This window comes from Dendrobates tinctorius, unplaced genomic scaffold (assembly GCF_039654945.1).
Source record: "Dendrobates tinctorius isolate UK_male_01 unplaced genomic scaffold, ASM3965494v1 ptg000139l, whole genome shotgun sequence".
In the NCBI taxonomy this organism is placed as follows: domain Eukaryota; kingdom Metazoa; phylum Chordata; class Amphibia; order Anura; family Dendrobatidae; genus Dendrobates; species Dendrobates tinctorius.
Genome location: NW_027361807.1, coordinates 6625801 through 6643257, shown reverse-complemented (window position 1 = coordinate 6643257; position 17457 = coordinate 6625801). Strand labels below are relative to the sequence as shown.

At 38.1% G+C, this 17457-nt stretch overlaps 1 protein-coding gene across 3 annotated transcripts in view; it reads right to left on the bottom strand.

The window, feature by feature from the left end:
* The window catches only part of UNC5A (unc-5 netrin receptor A), a 614615-nt gene that overhangs the window by 97933 nt on the left and 499225 nt on the right, over positions 1-17457 (bottom strand). For 2 of the 3 annotated variants that reach the window (XM_073544983.1, XM_073544985.1), the window contains exons 8-11: positions 10086-10280; positions 8553-8828; positions 7912-7999; positions 7275-7443 (exon numbers count right to left, since the gene is read on the bottom strand). In XM_073544983.1, the coding sequence (XP_073401084.1) occupies positions 7275-7443; positions 7912-7999; positions 8553-8828; positions 10086-10280 (728 nt within the window). The remainder of the gene's footprint in view (positions 1-7274; positions 7444-7911; positions 8000-8552; positions 8829-10085; positions 10281-17457) is intronic. The other variant, XM_073544984.1, reaches the window with a different exon arrangement.

Sequence of the window (17457 nt, the reverse complement as noted above, 5' to 3'; positions counted from 1 at the left end):
CTGCAACTTAAGACTCATGTATATATATATATATATATATATATATATTTACAAGCAATTCTACCATTTCAAATTGGTTCAGAGATGAAAACATTTGAACTTAAGTAATTTTATGGTGCTCAAAATGCATATGATGCTTAAATTTGCTGATTGGCTCTAATTTTCAAGATCCAGAGGAGGTTATAATTACTTATGACACCTTTCATACAGGCGTCTTTATTATTTCTTCATCATCATTATCACATTACTAGTAGCTAGTCTATTACATCATTTATTTAGTTTATTGAGCCTTCAGTATGGTATAATTTTAGGGTGACCAATCAAAAAACGCCAGCACGGCTTCGATGACGTAATTCTAATTACAGTTGAATCAACTACTTTCATAAATGCTCTCTGTATAAGGTATACAGTTTTTTATTAGCTTAGTTTCTTAGCATATTGACGTCTCTATATGTTTTTTTTTTCAGATATGCCTCCTTATTGCATTAATAAAGCAGATATTTTTGCTACATATGTGGAGAAATCATTTTTGCATCACAAAGACAAAACTTGACTACAAAGATAAGGAATGCCTATAACCCGTATTTTAGCTGCAGAATAGGAAATCAGGACAAGAGTTGGGCTCCACAATTATGTTGCAATAGATGTACATTACATGTTACAGAGTGGTTGCATGGGAAGAATCAATCTATGTCTTTTCCAGCCCCAATGATCTCGAGAGAGCCAACTGATCACATTTTCAATTGCTATTTCTGCATGGTGCCCACCATTAGCAAATAAGTTTCAAAGAAGAAGAAGTGGACTTTACAGCATCCAAACATTCCATCTGCAATAAGCCCAGTACAACACACAGAACTGCCGATTCCAAAAGCACCAGAAACGTTTTCAGTCAAGTCAAGTGAGGAAGAAGAGGGTGCTTGGTGTCATGAAGCATCTTCCTCTCATGACTCAGACTTTCTGTTAGTTACCTCAAATTGATCACATTTTATAGCACAAAATGAAATGAATGTTTTTTTTTAGAGGTTTGGATCTGCCCAGGAGTAAAGGCCCGGTCACACAAAGCAATCTCGCTAGCGAGATCGCTGATTTTGTGACACCACAGCGATCTCGCCAGCGACATCGCTGTGTGTGACGGGGATCAGCGACTGGCCCCCTGCCGGGTATAGCTGATCGCGCTCCATCGTCCTGGGCCGTTTTTTGATCATTGGTCTCCCGCTGGCCAGCACGCATCGCTGCGTGTGGCAGCGAGAGACCAGCGATCAGCGACGCTGGATGCTAGTTTCTAATGTAAACATCGGGTATCCAGGAGCCGCACGGCTCTTAGATACCTGATGTTTACCTTGGAAACCAGCGTGTACGCCAGTTTCCAAGGTAAACAGCGGGTATCCAAGAGTTCTTGAGGTGCCTGAACAGCTGCTTAAGTCATCCCCTCTGTGATTACTTAAAAGTGGCTGCCCTCTTACTTTGTCTCCAAGGTGCATATACAAAGTACTCCTGCTTTCTATGTGAGTGGGATAGTTGTGCAAGAAAATATCAGTCGCTACAATAAAAGAAACTCACCTCTCCGACATTCACTTCAGCCAGGGAGTAAAAATGCAGCACTTGTTGACACACATAAGATTTTGTTACCACCATTGCATATCGAGTTAGGCCTAATGAAGAACTTTGTAAAGGCAATGGATAAAAATGCAAAAGCATTCAAGTATCTCACTGATAAATTTGCATGGTTGCATGAAGCAAAATAAAGAAACGAGTCTTCATTAGACCTCAGATTTGTGTCAAGATGAGGAGTTTCTCCATTTGTTGCAGGGCAACTAAAAGGTTGAATGGGTAGCATTTGCATTAGTGGTAACTAATTATTTGGGAAACTCAAGAGCAGGTAACTGTGAAGATTTGGTGAAAAATCTCCTCAAAACATAAAAGGATCTTGGCTGTAACATGTCCTTTAAGATTCATTTCTTACATTCGCATCTACACTTGTTTCCACCAAACTGTGGAGCAGTGAGCGACGAGCATGCAGAAAAGATATAAAGGAAAATTGAATCCATCAATGCTTCCAGATTACTATTGGACAATTGAAAGAGATGCTCCAATGCAGGAGTACAAGAGACAAGCAAAAAAAATTTGTCACTGAATGAGGACCACATTTTGTTGTGCAATTTCTGTAACTGTTTATAATTCGCAATAGTGTTTATACATGTTTTAGTTATTTGAATTCTTGCTAACTATCCTCTAAATAAATTATCAAAAAATAGGCATACCAAAATATTCTGCATCTTTATATTTGCAAAAAAAATATTGTTCCAATGTACTGTAACATTTATGAATTAATTATATGTAGCAGTAAAAGGAAAACTGTTTTATATCATAGAAGCAAAAGCCAAATCAAATTTTTCATTGTCAGATTTGAATTCGGGAGGTCAAAATCATTAAGTCATTTCATAACTGAACCTGACAACTTTTGAATATATGTAGAACAATGATATTTGGTATAATTGACAGGTATAGTTGGAGTCAATGGAGTACGTTGGATATTCAGAACTACAATGATAACAATGACTTCAACAATCAAAGTCTTATGTCTTATTATATGATGTGTATAACATTTGAAACACATTGCAATACTTAAAGGGAAACTGTGTGTTGGGTCAACCCTTCTGAAATCTCCCAGCTCTGAAGTCTGCTTAGCGTGCTGATTGTGAATCAGTGATCGATCATGTACAAAATAGCTTTTAGTCATTATGGATATCACTGGCCATGATATGGGACATGAAATGACCTTCTGCTGATCGTAACAATAATAAATGGTTTGTCTTTTACAATTGAAATTGCTTTGTCTATGACCAGCTCAATGACTTGCTCAATAAAATAGCAAGAATGATAAGGTCAACTTATTGAGTCTTTTTTTTCAAGTCCTAAAGATATTCTATCTTTATGTTTCTTTTGTTAAAATAAATAAAGTTATTCCCTTGAGTCCCGAATATCGCACGGAACTCTATAGAAGTTTCTCACAAAACATGTCAACAATCGTTCTTATTGAGGGAGAAGCCTCTTTTCAGTGACTTAAGTAGTTTTTTTCTCAGTCTTCCAAGATGCCCTCAAGCAAGGTGAAAGGAAGGTTGATCCTTTGTTGGCTTTCTTAATGGATAGTTCCTAGCAGAGGGATAGTTCTAACACTCATCACCAGAGTGGCTTCAGAGAAATTGGAATCAGAAATCAAACCAATATTTAAACACTATATATTTGGTAACTAAACTGATGGAACTATCGGGTCTGACTATACGGAAGCCCTTGAGAGGTCATCAAGAGATCAGCTTTCTTTTCATGCTTGACATTCATTGTTCATTTGTGCTCTCACATTTTTACAGACTGTTCAAAAACAACAATAATATCTACAGACATCTGGTTGTCACTAAAATGTCACAGAGAGAAACGGAATTTATACAATGACTTGCATTTATTTGAGCCTGTAAGTCTTTTTTCTGCCAAAGTGACAATGATTTTACAATGAAGTCCAACTGGACAATACATGCGATTGCCAAATTTAATTAGGTCTGATTATTTTGTGCACAGACTGCTTAGCCAGAGTAGGAGGCTTTCCTTTGCTTTTACTATGGATCTGCAGATGGTCTTCCATACAGCCTGATCTTGATTAATATATAAACCAACAAATACATAAATCAAGCTTAATGATTATTATCAAAGAAAATATTTTATTGATACACAAATATAAATAATCCAATAAAAATAAACTAAAAAAAAAAACCTTTGTTCTTGTGTGTATTGTCTTGTGTGATCTGTTTTATTTATTGGATAATTAATTTTGAGTATATTTGTGTATTAATAAAGTGTATACTTTAATATTAACCATTAAGAGTGATTTTTATTAATTCTATATATATTTGTGTATCAATAAAGTCTATATTTTGTCATTAATTATTAAGTGTGATTTATGTTTTTTTTTAAGCTAGCATGCAGGTAAATATATTTGGATATGTACTGGCTTGTTTTGAAGCTTTCTTTGGCGGATTGTAGGAAATATTTGATTGCGTTTAATGGACTGGTATTGCAAATTTTTATGAACAATTTTGTCTTTTAAAAAGTACACAGGCAATTATATGTTAATGCTACTTTTTTTTTTTTAAGTTAAAGTCTTTCGAAGTAATAACTGATAAGAACTATGACACAAAAACTCCATGAACTGAATCAGACAGGTTACATGGCAGTCTTAAAGGCAAATCTATACGTGATGGCAAATCTATATGTAATGGTAAAAGAACATCTCATGCCCTAATGAGCAGCTTTAATTACAATGTTTTGTGGAGAAGGAATATTGACCAATGCAGCAGCAGTATACAGCTGTGATTTTCAAATCAACCAAAATCATTGCCCGACTTCACTAATTTAATTGTGACTAAATGGACAAGAAATGGGTTTCTAAGATAGATATTGTAGTAAAAGTCCATTAATGCCAAGCATGGTTTGTTCTAATGGTATGAGATAATAAAGTAGTAATCACTCCTATAAATAGCTCTATAATATTATTTAACATAACTACTATTCAATCATTTGATGATGGCCTGGATCCATAAGTTACGGTAAGTTATCACGGATCTATCCAGGTGATTATTTCATTTGCCCATACCCCTGGCAAAGAATTGATTTTGCTTGGGAAAACATTTTTTGGGCTTCTACAGGAAAAAATGTAGTATTTCATAGTGGCCATTTTAGGGACTCTCTGTGAATAGTAAAAGAAAGGAAAGAAAAAAGAGAGAGAAAGAAAGAGAAAAATAATAGAAAAAACACTGGAAGAAGGAAACCAAGAAATTTTCATGAAAATGTTCCTAAATTTAATTAGCAAATTTATTTTGTGTAGGGTTACTCAAAATAGTATGTTAAAATTGCTGCTGTTTTGTTATACTGACTGAAATTAAATTTATCCTAGAATGTTAATAAGACAAGTGCATGTGGGCATGTGCGATAGGAAGTTATTCCCCAGTGCTGAGGTCAGAAGAGGCTGCTCATACTGCTGTCTACTCTGATCTACCTTGATCTTTCTGATCTAATACTGGAGATACCAGGGATGCTCTGGTAAGAGGAGGCTGCTCACACTGCTATTCACGCTTTTATCTGATCTAATACTAGAGATTGCAGGTGTGCTGTCATGAGAAAAGGCCACTTACTCGGCTGTCCACCTTCTCTACCTGTTCAAATACTAAAAATATCAGGGGTGCTGAGGTAAAAAGAAGCTGCTCACACTGCTGTCCACCTTCTCTATATGATCTAATACTGGAGATACCAGGGATGATGTGGTAAGAAGATGCTGCTCACACTGCTGTCCACACTGTTTATCTGATCTAAAACTAGAAATTCCAAGGGTGCTGAGGTAAGAGGAGGCTGCCTACTACACTACTGTCTACTTTGGCTTTCTGATCTAATACTGAAGATACCAGGGGTGATATGGTGAGAAGGGGCTGCTTGCACTACTTTCCACCCTGTCTATTTGATCTAATACTAGAGATACCAGGAGTGTAGAGGTAAAAGAAGATGCTCACACTGATGTTTCACTCTAATTTTCTCAATGCAGTGTCTACTGAGACTTGCAGATAAGGTGAGAATATGTAGTATAGGTTTTCTCCAGGTCCATGCTCACAGGCATCGGTCTTATTAACCCCTTACTGCCATTGGATGGAAAAGTACATCCAATGGCAGTACCCCCGCTTTGATGTGGGCTCCAGCACTGAGCCCACCTAAAAGCTGGGACATGTCAGCTGTTTTGAACAGCTGACATGTGCCCACAATCGCCATGGGAGGAATCGCGATCCGCCTGCAGCTATTAATTAGTTACAAACTTTGTCAGCTGCATTTAACAAGCGCTTCCGGACATCTGGCCAGAAATGCACTACTGGTGACCTCCGTCACGTGATCGGGGGTCAACGGTTCGTCAGCATAACAACCAGATGTCTCCTTGAGACCTCTATGGTTGTTGATGCCGGATTGCTGTGAGTGCCACCCTGTGTTCGGCGCCCATAGCAATGCTGTAAATATGCTACATAGAGGAGATCTGAGTATTGGCTCTATGTAGCATAGGTGATTGAGTTGTGGCAGCTTCTAGCCTCCCATGGAGGCTATTGAAGCATGCCAAAAGTAAAAAAAAATGTTTTTTAAAAATATGAAAAAAATAAAAAAACATAAAAGTTCAAATCACCCCCCTTTCGCCCCATTCAAAATAAAATAATAACAATAAAATCAAACATAGACATATTTGGTATTGCCGCGTTCCAAATCGCCTGATCTATCAATAAAAAAAAGGATTCACCTGATCGCTAAACGACGTAGCGAGAAATAAAATCAAAACGCCAGAATTACGTTTTTTTGGTCGCCGCAACATTCCATTAAAATGCAATAACGGGCGATCAAAAGAACAAATCTGCACAAAAGTGGTATCACTAAAAATGTCAGCTCGGCACGCAAAAAATAAGCCCTCTTCCAACCTGAGATCATAAAAAATGGAGACGCTACGAGTCTTGGAAAATGGCGCAATTTTTTTTTTTAAGCAAAGTTTGGAATTTTTTTTCATCACTTAGATAAAAAAGAACCCAGACATGACTGGCACTATTTTTATTAGATAATCCCTGAAGAGAGTTATCAAAATATGGTTTACTGTCTAATATGAACACCCCAAAACATGCATCATCTGCTCGCTTTTGCGAACATATTGTAATTAACTTGTGGAAAATGGCTTAGTGTTACAATACTATACTGTTTTTATGGAGTAGTGGCTAGAACAGCAAACAACTATGAAGAGAACGTCTTTAGATAGTGAAATTTGTGAGAAACCCTGCATATAAGAAAAGATCTGAATATATGTATACTGGTGGTGAAGGGAGAATAAATACAGTAAACTGGAGATAGCCTGATTTAAGAGAGGTGCCTGAATCTAGGTGCGATAGCGCAGTGAATGGACATGATACAAGAATACTAAAAAGGAGTAAAGCAAGAAGCCCTGGATATAAGTAAGAGAGTGGGGCACTAAGTTTTGGTGTGCTTTCTGTGAGGAAGCTTTGGCTGTCATTACATCCAGTCAATAGAATAGTGGTAGTGGTCCCGCTTTGTATGGGTCTTGACCAATCTGCAGAATTGAATGTGGTTCTAAAGGTAAGAGCCATATTGACATTTCAAGTTGTATATATGTGTGACTGGCTCTAGGCCTGTTATGGCTCGTATAGCAGCACCCAGTTTCTTGTCATTGTGATTGTGCTGCTGTAACCTACCTCCCAGCTACCTTCACAAGACTGCTTCTTCAGGCGCACAGTCCAGTTCTCGGGGCCGGGCTCTAGGCAGTGGTCCATTGACAAGATAACAGGTTGTGTAAGCAGGACTCCAGGAGGTCCACAGCTGACGATGGGACCCAAAAGGGTCTGGCAGCCAGCTAGAGGTAACCTCAAAAAGAGAAAGGAAAGGTAGACGAAGTGAGATGGAAATGAATCACCAGTTATCACTAATGAAACTGATGTACTATAAGTCGGACACTTACTACAGCAGAAATTATCATAAAGCAAGAGGTAAATTCTGGGTATAAGGTAATGAGGTATCTGAGTGGAAGGAAGTATGAATGTAGAATCAGACTACACAGGGTTTGTTTGTAGTCTGTAACCATGGAGACACATAGATCTTTGGTTGATTTTTAATGAAGACTTTTTTACAAAGATGCTTCATTTTTTTATTTTAATTGCACTGAAGTTTATTAAAACTAAATTTTTACATTATAAAGACATGGATGGCTTTAGCTTTTATCTTATTCAGTGTTTCAGATTCATGACAAAATATTAGCATAATGTTTAATACTTCCCTTTTACAAAATACAATTAAAAATGTGAGATAAATTATAAAATGTCTTCAGGGACCTACCTTACATCTTCCTGTTTGTGAAGTGTCAGGTAGATTTCATAGATTTTTCCCCGGGGAATGGCATCTGGAGGTATAAGTAAACTGAGGCCTGAGGAAAAGCGGAGCATCACTATTACAAATGCACAATCCCAAATGTTTTAGCAATGTAATTAAATAGAAATGGAGTCACATCACACTAATATTTAAGAAAATATATAGAACACTACACAGTTGTGCAGAAAGCCACATATTGACTAACATTGATTACACCAGTGATGGTGGAGTACGACCAACTGATCATTTCATTTGGCCAAATCTTCACATTGCCAACCAAGGCAATAACGTTCTGGCACACTCGTAAGAGCTTCTCTGATCTACTGCTGATCAATCAATTTACTAAGTATTCTGTAAAACCCTATTAAGGGACAGTCTCATTAAAGAAAACCTATTTCAGAAAGCGGGGCAGCCGCACTCAGTTGGCAACTGCAAATCCAGTTCAAAGAGGGGGTATTCCTCAATGACTTCAGACTTCAATATTTCTAATAGCATATGGACATATCTTTAAAAAAAAATAAACATCAATATATTTTGGTTTAAGAATCTTTCTAGATTGTCCATAAATTATTGATGTATAGAAGAGCATAAAATAAAAGTGAAATTACCAGTATTTGGAATCTTAAGTCGTCCTCCTAAAAAATTGAAGGTACCATACGCCATATTACTTGATCCACGCGGCAGAGTACGGAAATAGTTTTGGGTGGAGAGTCTTGGTAATGTGTGACTATGCTCCCTTGGTAAACCTGGCCCCATAGGTGGCAGAAGATGTCCATTGGTTAGCTGGAATTTATTGCCACCATCTTGTCGTAGGCACAAGGATCCCTGATAGGTCATTGTTGCTGTGCTGAGATCAGGCTGAATAGTTAATAGATGAGCTTGACCTAAAAAATATATATATAAAAAATGCTTATATCACAAAAGTGTGATCAGGTATACCAGCGTTTAACATAATTCAACTATGAACCTGGACATATAGAATTAGCTATATATTAATCTGATAATTAAATCCAATCCTCTGGTATACTTAGAAGAAAGTTCAAGTAAAATCTTTGAGGAAAGATTTGTGTATGTAAATGAGTGCTTTACTAAATACTTTGCATAATTCTTGTGGTACTACTTTTTTGAAATACAATGATAATTACTATGATAATTCCTAACTGCTGCATAAATGTGTGAATATATTAAAATAAATCTGCAGAAATAACATTTATCAAGATCAGTCAATCATTTAATCTCTAGTCTTACATGCCTATTGTCTCAACGTGCAGAGATCATGAAGACACTTCCTATGGCGTTTCTTTTGTTCTCAACACCACCTGGTAATCTAGGAAGTGTTTTTCTAATCCTAGAAGCATAGCCCGGGTGTTGGGGCATCTGCCAACTAGTCACGCTCAACGCTTTATAGAGAACCTTCAAGCTTTATTGACACGTCAGTTTTATTAAATGCTATGAAATAAGCATACTGAATTATCCTAAATATCTGAATGAATTGATAACTAGGTACTTTCATTCTCCACTTCAATTGGATGTGTCCCTACAAAGTTTGATGCTGTCCACCTTGATTGACCAGTGTCAGAGTGTCCATGGAGGCACAACCAACTGCAAAGACCCAGATGACAATTAATTCCTATATTTCCAAGAGGAATAACAAGGGAACAGAACAGTGCAATGAAAAACGGGCTCCAGAATTGTTACTTAATGGGGAATACTTGTATTTATTTGAGCCTGCAGCTGTTGTAGGCTCCGATAAAGGGAGGTCTATCTACTCCTATTCTCTGTAATGTTGATAAAATGGAGAATTTATTTACGGAGAGAACGTGCATATCATAACCATACTACCTGCTGATGCCGATGGCACCATAAACTGGAAAAAGTGGGCAAGGAGAAGGCTATACTAGATGTTAATACCTAACAACAATGGCAAGAGAAAGAAGACGAAAGTAGTTAAAAAGGAGCCACGAAGCAAGATTATCTGTCCACAGTCCTTTGGCTTTGTAAACGGTGGCGGAAGCAAAACTTTCCTTACATTACTCTTCCTTCCTTCATTTCTTGTACAAATTCTTGGCTATACAGAAAATTCTGCAACATTTTCCGTACTCACTGTATATCCTGATCAAGTTTTTCTTATTAGTTCTTACCTGCTTTGCCAGGTTTGAGACTGACAGGCTGGAATGCCGCTGTTAGGATGGAGGAGTCAGCCACATCAGCATCCAGGCCCTCCTTCCTGCGCCAGCAGACCAGTATCACTGCTAATAACAGGACGAGGAATACCGCTACGGCCACTACGCCAACATATAGGGCCACGTCCTCAGGGGCGCCTACCGCTGCAGCACCCAAAGAAAGAAAAAAAAGCTTAAATGAATAATTGTGTTTGAAATAACATAAATATTTGCAATGGCTTATTTATCTGCACTGGGTGTAAAGTTCACTCTTGAACCAAAACGTCGCCATGAAGGGCTATTAAACAGAAGCTCCTTTTTTTCACTTTGAATGGTGTGCTGCCTGCAATTTTTGAATCTCTACATAAGGTTTGGTCTTTGCCTGGGGAGTTTTGCACTCAACTTGTGGTTTTTCAGTGCTGATCTTATTTTTTTGTTTTCTATCTATCTATCTATCTATCTATCTATCTATCTATCTATCTATCTATCTATCCCATATCTATCTATCTATCTATCTATCTATCCCATATCTATCTATCTATCTATCCCATATCTATCTATCTGCCTATCTATCTATCTATCTATCTATCTATCTATATATCTCTCTATGTATCCCATATCTATCTATCTCTCTATCCCATATCTATCTCTCTATCTATCTCTCTCTATATCTTTATCTATCTATATATCTATCTATCTCTATCTGTTTATCTATCTATTATCGATCTGTCTATCTATCTATAGATCTATCTGTCTCACAACTAGCTCATATCTATGTCTTTATATCTATCTCATATATATGTATGTATTGCATTATCTATCTTTCATCTCTCCATCTATTTATGAATGATTGATTTCTCGTGTATTCCATCACTATCTTTCGCTGTGAGATTATTTATTTAGAAAGCTTCATTATGGTGATGGCATGTATAAATATATTTTGTTACATGATATATACTCCGCTATCCTCATCGCTTGTTATTGAACAGTAAATCCTTCTTATTTTTCACATAAGACAAATCTCATAAATACAAATTACCCACAAAAACGAGACAGTTCGCTCCCAATGAAATTATTTCTGTTCTTTATGTGTGATGATGTCTTATTTGTGTTTATATTTGACATCAGCACAAAGCCAAAATAGAAATCTCCCCTGTGCCTAATGTAAGTGTGACTGCATTGCCTGAGATGGCAATTGTACCCTGTAGGTACTGCCAGTCTGGATTCTTTGCACAGCTCTCATGTGCCAGAGCAAAGTCATGTCTAATTACTGCCTACCTGTGTTCCATTAGTCAGCCCTTCTCATTAAATCACCATTAATGTAATATAGACATTAGATGCATCTAGTGACTGCACCGAAAGGCCCATCTCTGTCTCCATCCACCTGTACACACAGCAGAGGACAGTGTTGCACTGGATATAAAGAACATAAAGTCTGGTTCCTTATGTTGTAACCTTTACTCCACATTTCCAGTTACAATACAATTTAATAAAAATTATTGTTCTTTTTTGCATGATATGTATTGGTGTAACAGATGAGTTTTCATTTCATAGGTAGCACCCATTAATGGCAGCCATTAAGAGATTTGGATTACCTCCTTACAAACCATAGGCCGCATATAAATCAGCATTGATATGCCACTTACAGGGTTATTCCACGTTAAGCAAATACATTTTACTCATTTTATGAAGGAAAGCTGGGCAACTTTTTATTATAAATTGTGTATCAATTCCTCACAGCTTTCAAGATATCGGCTTACTGTATTGCTCCTTTGTGATCATCAAATGACCGTGACACATTTTAAGGAAGAGAACAAGGAAACCTGCCGTTTATTCCCATCTACGTAGAATAGCTATTCATCTGCACTGTCTCAAAAGGGATTTCACAAAGCGGCAGAGTGCATCTGTGCTAAGCGGCCCATTAACAGTACTTTCAGACACATCATATTTTTATGCAGTTTTTTGAGCCCCCCACAAAAAAAAGATTCTAATGGAATAGCAGAAATATAGAAATAAATTATACTCCTCATTCTTTTTTAATCCACTTTATATTTGTGCTTATATCAATTACTACAGTGGCATTTTTTAAAGAAAGCTTGTGTGTGACACCACCTCGCACCCAGACATAATAGTTTCATATTTCTGCCAGGAAATTATTTTAAACCCATACCCTTAAAGGGAATCTTTCAGTTAATTTGTGTGACTTCATCTGAAAGCTGCATAATGTGGGCAAAGGGAACCATAATCCAACGATGTATCACTTAGTTTACTGGGAGCAGCGGTTCTGACACAATCAGAGATCTCAGATTTAGCAATGTAGCAAAGCTGAGAAAGCTAGCCCCGCCCACACCAGGTTCTATATGTTCATAGTCTATTGACAGTGAGATATTTATCACTGGAGGGGGCGGAGTTGGACTAGCAGTCACATCCACATCAGACGTGAAATTGATAATGTCCTGTTCATAAAACCGTCAATGCAACAGCACACAGCCTAATAAGTGACACATAGTTGCATTCTGTGTTTTACCCCTACCTCATATAGTACTCAGATTACATAGCAAATCCCTGCTGACAGATTTTCTTTAAGGCTGTGCCATGATCACTCATAGGTGGGAAAGGGTCAAGAAGGATGACCATTGGTTGAGTTTTGATTCTTGTGATAACAATATTAATAAAAATTAGGAGATCACAAGGAAAGGTACTACTTTACTTCCATACTGACTATCTCAGTGATCGCAATAACTTAGACTGACAGTTACAATTAAAAGGGTTGCTTCCTGTAGACAACTTCTTTCCTAAAAGAATCAGCTACGGCAATTGACTGCTCACCACAGGCGAGGCGTCTTCCAACACTGGCAATTATGTCATCAGTTGGGAAGCAGTGCTAGAGATTTAAATTAATGGTTCCGCCCTGATAGAACAATCCATTAGACCATAAATTAAATATTGCTAAATAAAGTATGTATCATCATCAATACTGATAGAAAATCGGCAATACAATGTGGTCTCCTGTTATAGAGTCCTTATACAGCAGTCACTTTATTATTTTATTTTTTCGTTTTGCTTTTAAATTGTTGTTATGTGTTATAGTTGCATGGAGGCGGAGAAAAAAGGTAAGTACCTCGTGGTCAAGGATACACACATATATATTATCTATTAAGTATGGGTAAAAATTACATGTATTAGGGCAAGAACAGATAAATTATCTTTCACACTTGTGCTGTCAATGCATAAGGCGACCCATGACGGATAACTAAAGGTAATCAGAGAAAAATGTAGTATTAGCAAATAATAGTGACCTAAGCCATCAATTGGGCGTCCTATGGAGAAATTAATTTAGTACATTATGAAATTAGGAGAAGGGGAAGAAAGGAAGAAAAGAAAAAAGAAAAAAGGAATAAAGAGGGAGGAGAAGAAAAGGTCAGCACTACCTACTGTATATTAAGTAAAATTATCAGACAGGTACTACTCCCTTTCTTTGTTTATAAGTAAGGACACTCTTGGTATTGGAAAGAAGAGATAAACTCAAGGCCCCCCATACACATCATATTACATCTAGCTGAATTTGCCGATATCGAAAGGATTTAATGACAGTCTAATGTGGATGGGAGCTTCTTGACTCTCCCTTGATTGATGATGTCAGGAGAGAGAATCATCTGGCCTACTGAATTCCAAGAACCGATCCTTTTGTGCTCTCTGTAGATAAGCCACTGCCAGAGGAGTCTGACAGCTGCTTTCTCATATATAAAATTGGGGAAAGTCAGGAGAGATAGCTTCTGGCTGAATGATCGTTATATGACCATTTTTTTGACTGTTTAGAAGTGGATGGAACAGATTACCATTTTCATACTCTCATTTATTCTCCCAAAATACTGCATTAACATTGTGGGATTGAGAGGCCTCCAGTTGACTGAGACAGGCTTTAGCAACATGTGAAAAAAGTGAAAGAGAGGGGACTTACATTATCTCAAAGTACTGAGAATAGTGTAAAATAAATAAGGCTGATTGTTCAGCAGATGGCAACTAGTGATGAGCGAGTGTGCTCGTCACTGAAGTTTTACGAGCATGCTCGGATTTTCTCCGAGTAGTTTGGGCATGCTCATAGATTATGTTTGTGTCTCCGCAGCTGCATGATTTGAAGCTGCTAGACAGTCTGAATACATGTTGGGATTGCCTGTTTGTTAGGGAATCCCCACATGTATTCAGACTGTCTAGCAGCTGCAAATCATGCAGCTGCAGAGACACAAACATAATCTACAAGCACGCCCAAGATACTCGGAGATTACCTGAGCATGCTTGGAAAACTCAAGTAACGCGCACACTCGCTCATCACTAATGGCAACCAGTAAAATAACATAGAGGAGCAGCATCCAATCCGGGTGAAAAAATGTACAAAAGTTTATTCTGCCATTAAAGACCAATTGTGATCGAAACGTTGTATGTCTTTTTAATGGCAGAATAAACTTTTGTACATTTTTTCACCCGAATTGGATGCTGCTCCTCTACGTTATTTCTCTGGATTTTTTATGTCCAATTGGGTCCTTGGACAGGGAGCGTGCATCTCCTTCATTCTAAATGTGCTGTCGGCTGCTTTCTTTCCTGGCTAATGGCAACCAGTAGTCTTGAAAATAATCTCAACTGTGAACCAGGAGGGCTTGATATTGGAGCAGCTCTAGAATACGCCATGAATTGCACTTTCATCCACTCCAAAGCTCCAGCAGAGGCAACACTTAGGCAGAAAAATGCTTTGTGATCACATCTCTCCTATTGTCGACCAAACGATCTGAGCATGGAGAATCTGTAGAAAATGTGGTAGATAGTTTTTTCCTCAAGCAGGGGTGCCAGCAGAAGCAAAAGATCTTCCCATGAAATCTGAACTCGGTACTACCAAATGAAGATTTTGTATTATGTTCTCTTAAGGTGAATATTTTTTTTATAGTTTGATGGATGACTTGCTGTCAATTAATATGATAAAAATGTTTAGTATGAATGGATACACTGAACTTTCACATTTAAGAGAGAAAGAGGTGTCTCCTTTCTTCAAAAGCTAATTTGAAAGCGAGCAGCCCGCGATTCCCAACATAATAATTTCTCTCAGTAGCTGAAAAATTCCTAGAGAAAAGTATACGTGGCCCAAGTTCCTCAGAGTTTTGGAACCTTGAGACAAAACAGCCCCTACTCTAACCTCAGAGACATCCACCTCCATGATTAATGGCTTCTGGAGATCAGGTTGGATTAAAACATGAGCGGACATGAAACACTCTTTCAATTTACTAAAGGCTCCAATAGCATCCAGCGACCAAACTTTAAGATGCGTCCCTTATGTCTGAGATCAGAAAGAGGTTTAGCGATCCATGAAAAACCCTCAATACATTTTATATAGTAATTGGTGAATCCTAGAAAATGTTGCAATGGTTTAAGGGCACTAGGTTGAACCCAATTAATTATAGAGTGCACCTTCCAGCAGATACAAGGAATTGCAGGAAAGAAATTTCTTGAACAGTAGTATATTTCTACAATTTAGCATACAAAGAATTTTTTTTGAGCTTATGTAAAACAAAATGGACATGTTCACTGTGTGAATCCAGATCATGTGAAAAAATTAGAATGTCATCAAGATAAACCACAATAAACTTTCCAATAATAACAGAAAATGTGTCATTCATTAGCTTTTGAAAGACTGCTGGTGCATTGGTTAACTCAAAAGGCATAGCAAGATTTTCAAATAAACCCTCAGACTAGTGTTGAGCGATACCTTCCGATATCGTGAAATATCGGATCGGATTGGATCGGAGCGATACCCAAAAAGTATTGGATATCGCCGATACCAGAAACCAATGCAAGTCAATGGGAAAGAAATATCAGAATTAAAATAAACCCTTTCTTTCCTGGTAGGTTAATTCTACATGAAGAAAAACAACTAATAATAATGTAGAATGTATTGGGGGAGGTGGAGGAGACATTAAAGGCATAGAGGTTTAGCCCAATCAAATGGAATAGCAGGAATAAAAATTTTTTTAAAAGACGTTCGGAGTTACAAAGATATTGACTATGTTAACCTTTTTTATATTTTGTCAGATATGTATGTTTCACTACTTCCATGCTCTTCACCTTTTTTTTAACTTCTCCCACACTTTCTCCTTCATGATCCTCAGCAGCAGCAGCTGCATCTTTTCATCAACTTCTTCTTCACCTTATTCATCTTCTTCACCTTCTTCTTATTATTCTTTTTTTTCACATTCTTCATATTCTTCTTATTCAACTATTATTCTTCTTCGTATTCTACTTCTTCATCTTCTTCCTATTCTTCTTCATCATATTCTTATTTGTGACAGGCATTCCTGTAGTTGTTATCTATAAAAGTTTGAAGATTACACCTTCCGTTCTGCCTGTCACAAAAGATTTACAACAGGATTTGTCCGCGTTCAGTTTGGCCTGCAGCAGCAGGCATTTTCCAGGGGCACCACGAGGAGGAACGGACGCACCCCCATACACTGCTTAGTCTTCTTCTGCTTATAATTTAGATAATATCTTTTGCTCTGATTTTTAGTCCTATGCTTAATGTTCTTCTGCTTTTTGTTCTTCTGCTTTTTGTTCTTCTGCTTCTTGGTCTTCTGTCTCTTGGTGTTCTGTATCTTGGTGGTTGTCTTCATATTCTTTGTCCTCTTGGTCATCTTCTTCAGGGTCATCTTTTTGGTCTTCGGGGTGGTCTTCCGGGTTGTCATCTTAAGGGTCATCATTTTCGTGGTCTCGTCTTCTACGGGGTCATTGTCTTCAGGGTCATCGTCAGGGAGATCCAGAGTAATAACCAAAATCCATTTCCAAAAGCTTGAACTTGGAAATGTAGCAGAAAGTACAAGAAGGCTGAGGAACTGCTGAGAACCAGCTGACTGTACTGGAACCTGGATGGGTAGCAGAAGGAACAAGAGCCAATGGCACTACCGAGGACCAGCTGATGGTACTGGAACCCGGTTACTAAGCAGGAGGTACCAGTGCTAGAAAGCACTACCAAGGACCAGCAGACGTTGCTGGAACTCGGATACCGAGAAGGAGGCACCTAAGCCAAAGGCACTGCCGAGAACCTGCTGACGGTACTGGAACCCGGATGGGTAGCAGAAGCTGCAAGAGCCAATGGAACAAGCGAGGACCAGCTGATGGTGCTGGAACCCAGAGGGGCAGCAGAAGGAACAAGAGCCAATGGCACTACCAAGGACCAGCTGACGGTGCTGGAACCCGGTTACTAAGCAGGAGGTACCTGTGCTAGAAAGCACTACCGAAGACCAGCAGACGTTGCTGGAACTCGGATACCGAGAAGGAGGCACCTAAGCCAAAGGCACTGCCAAGAACCAGC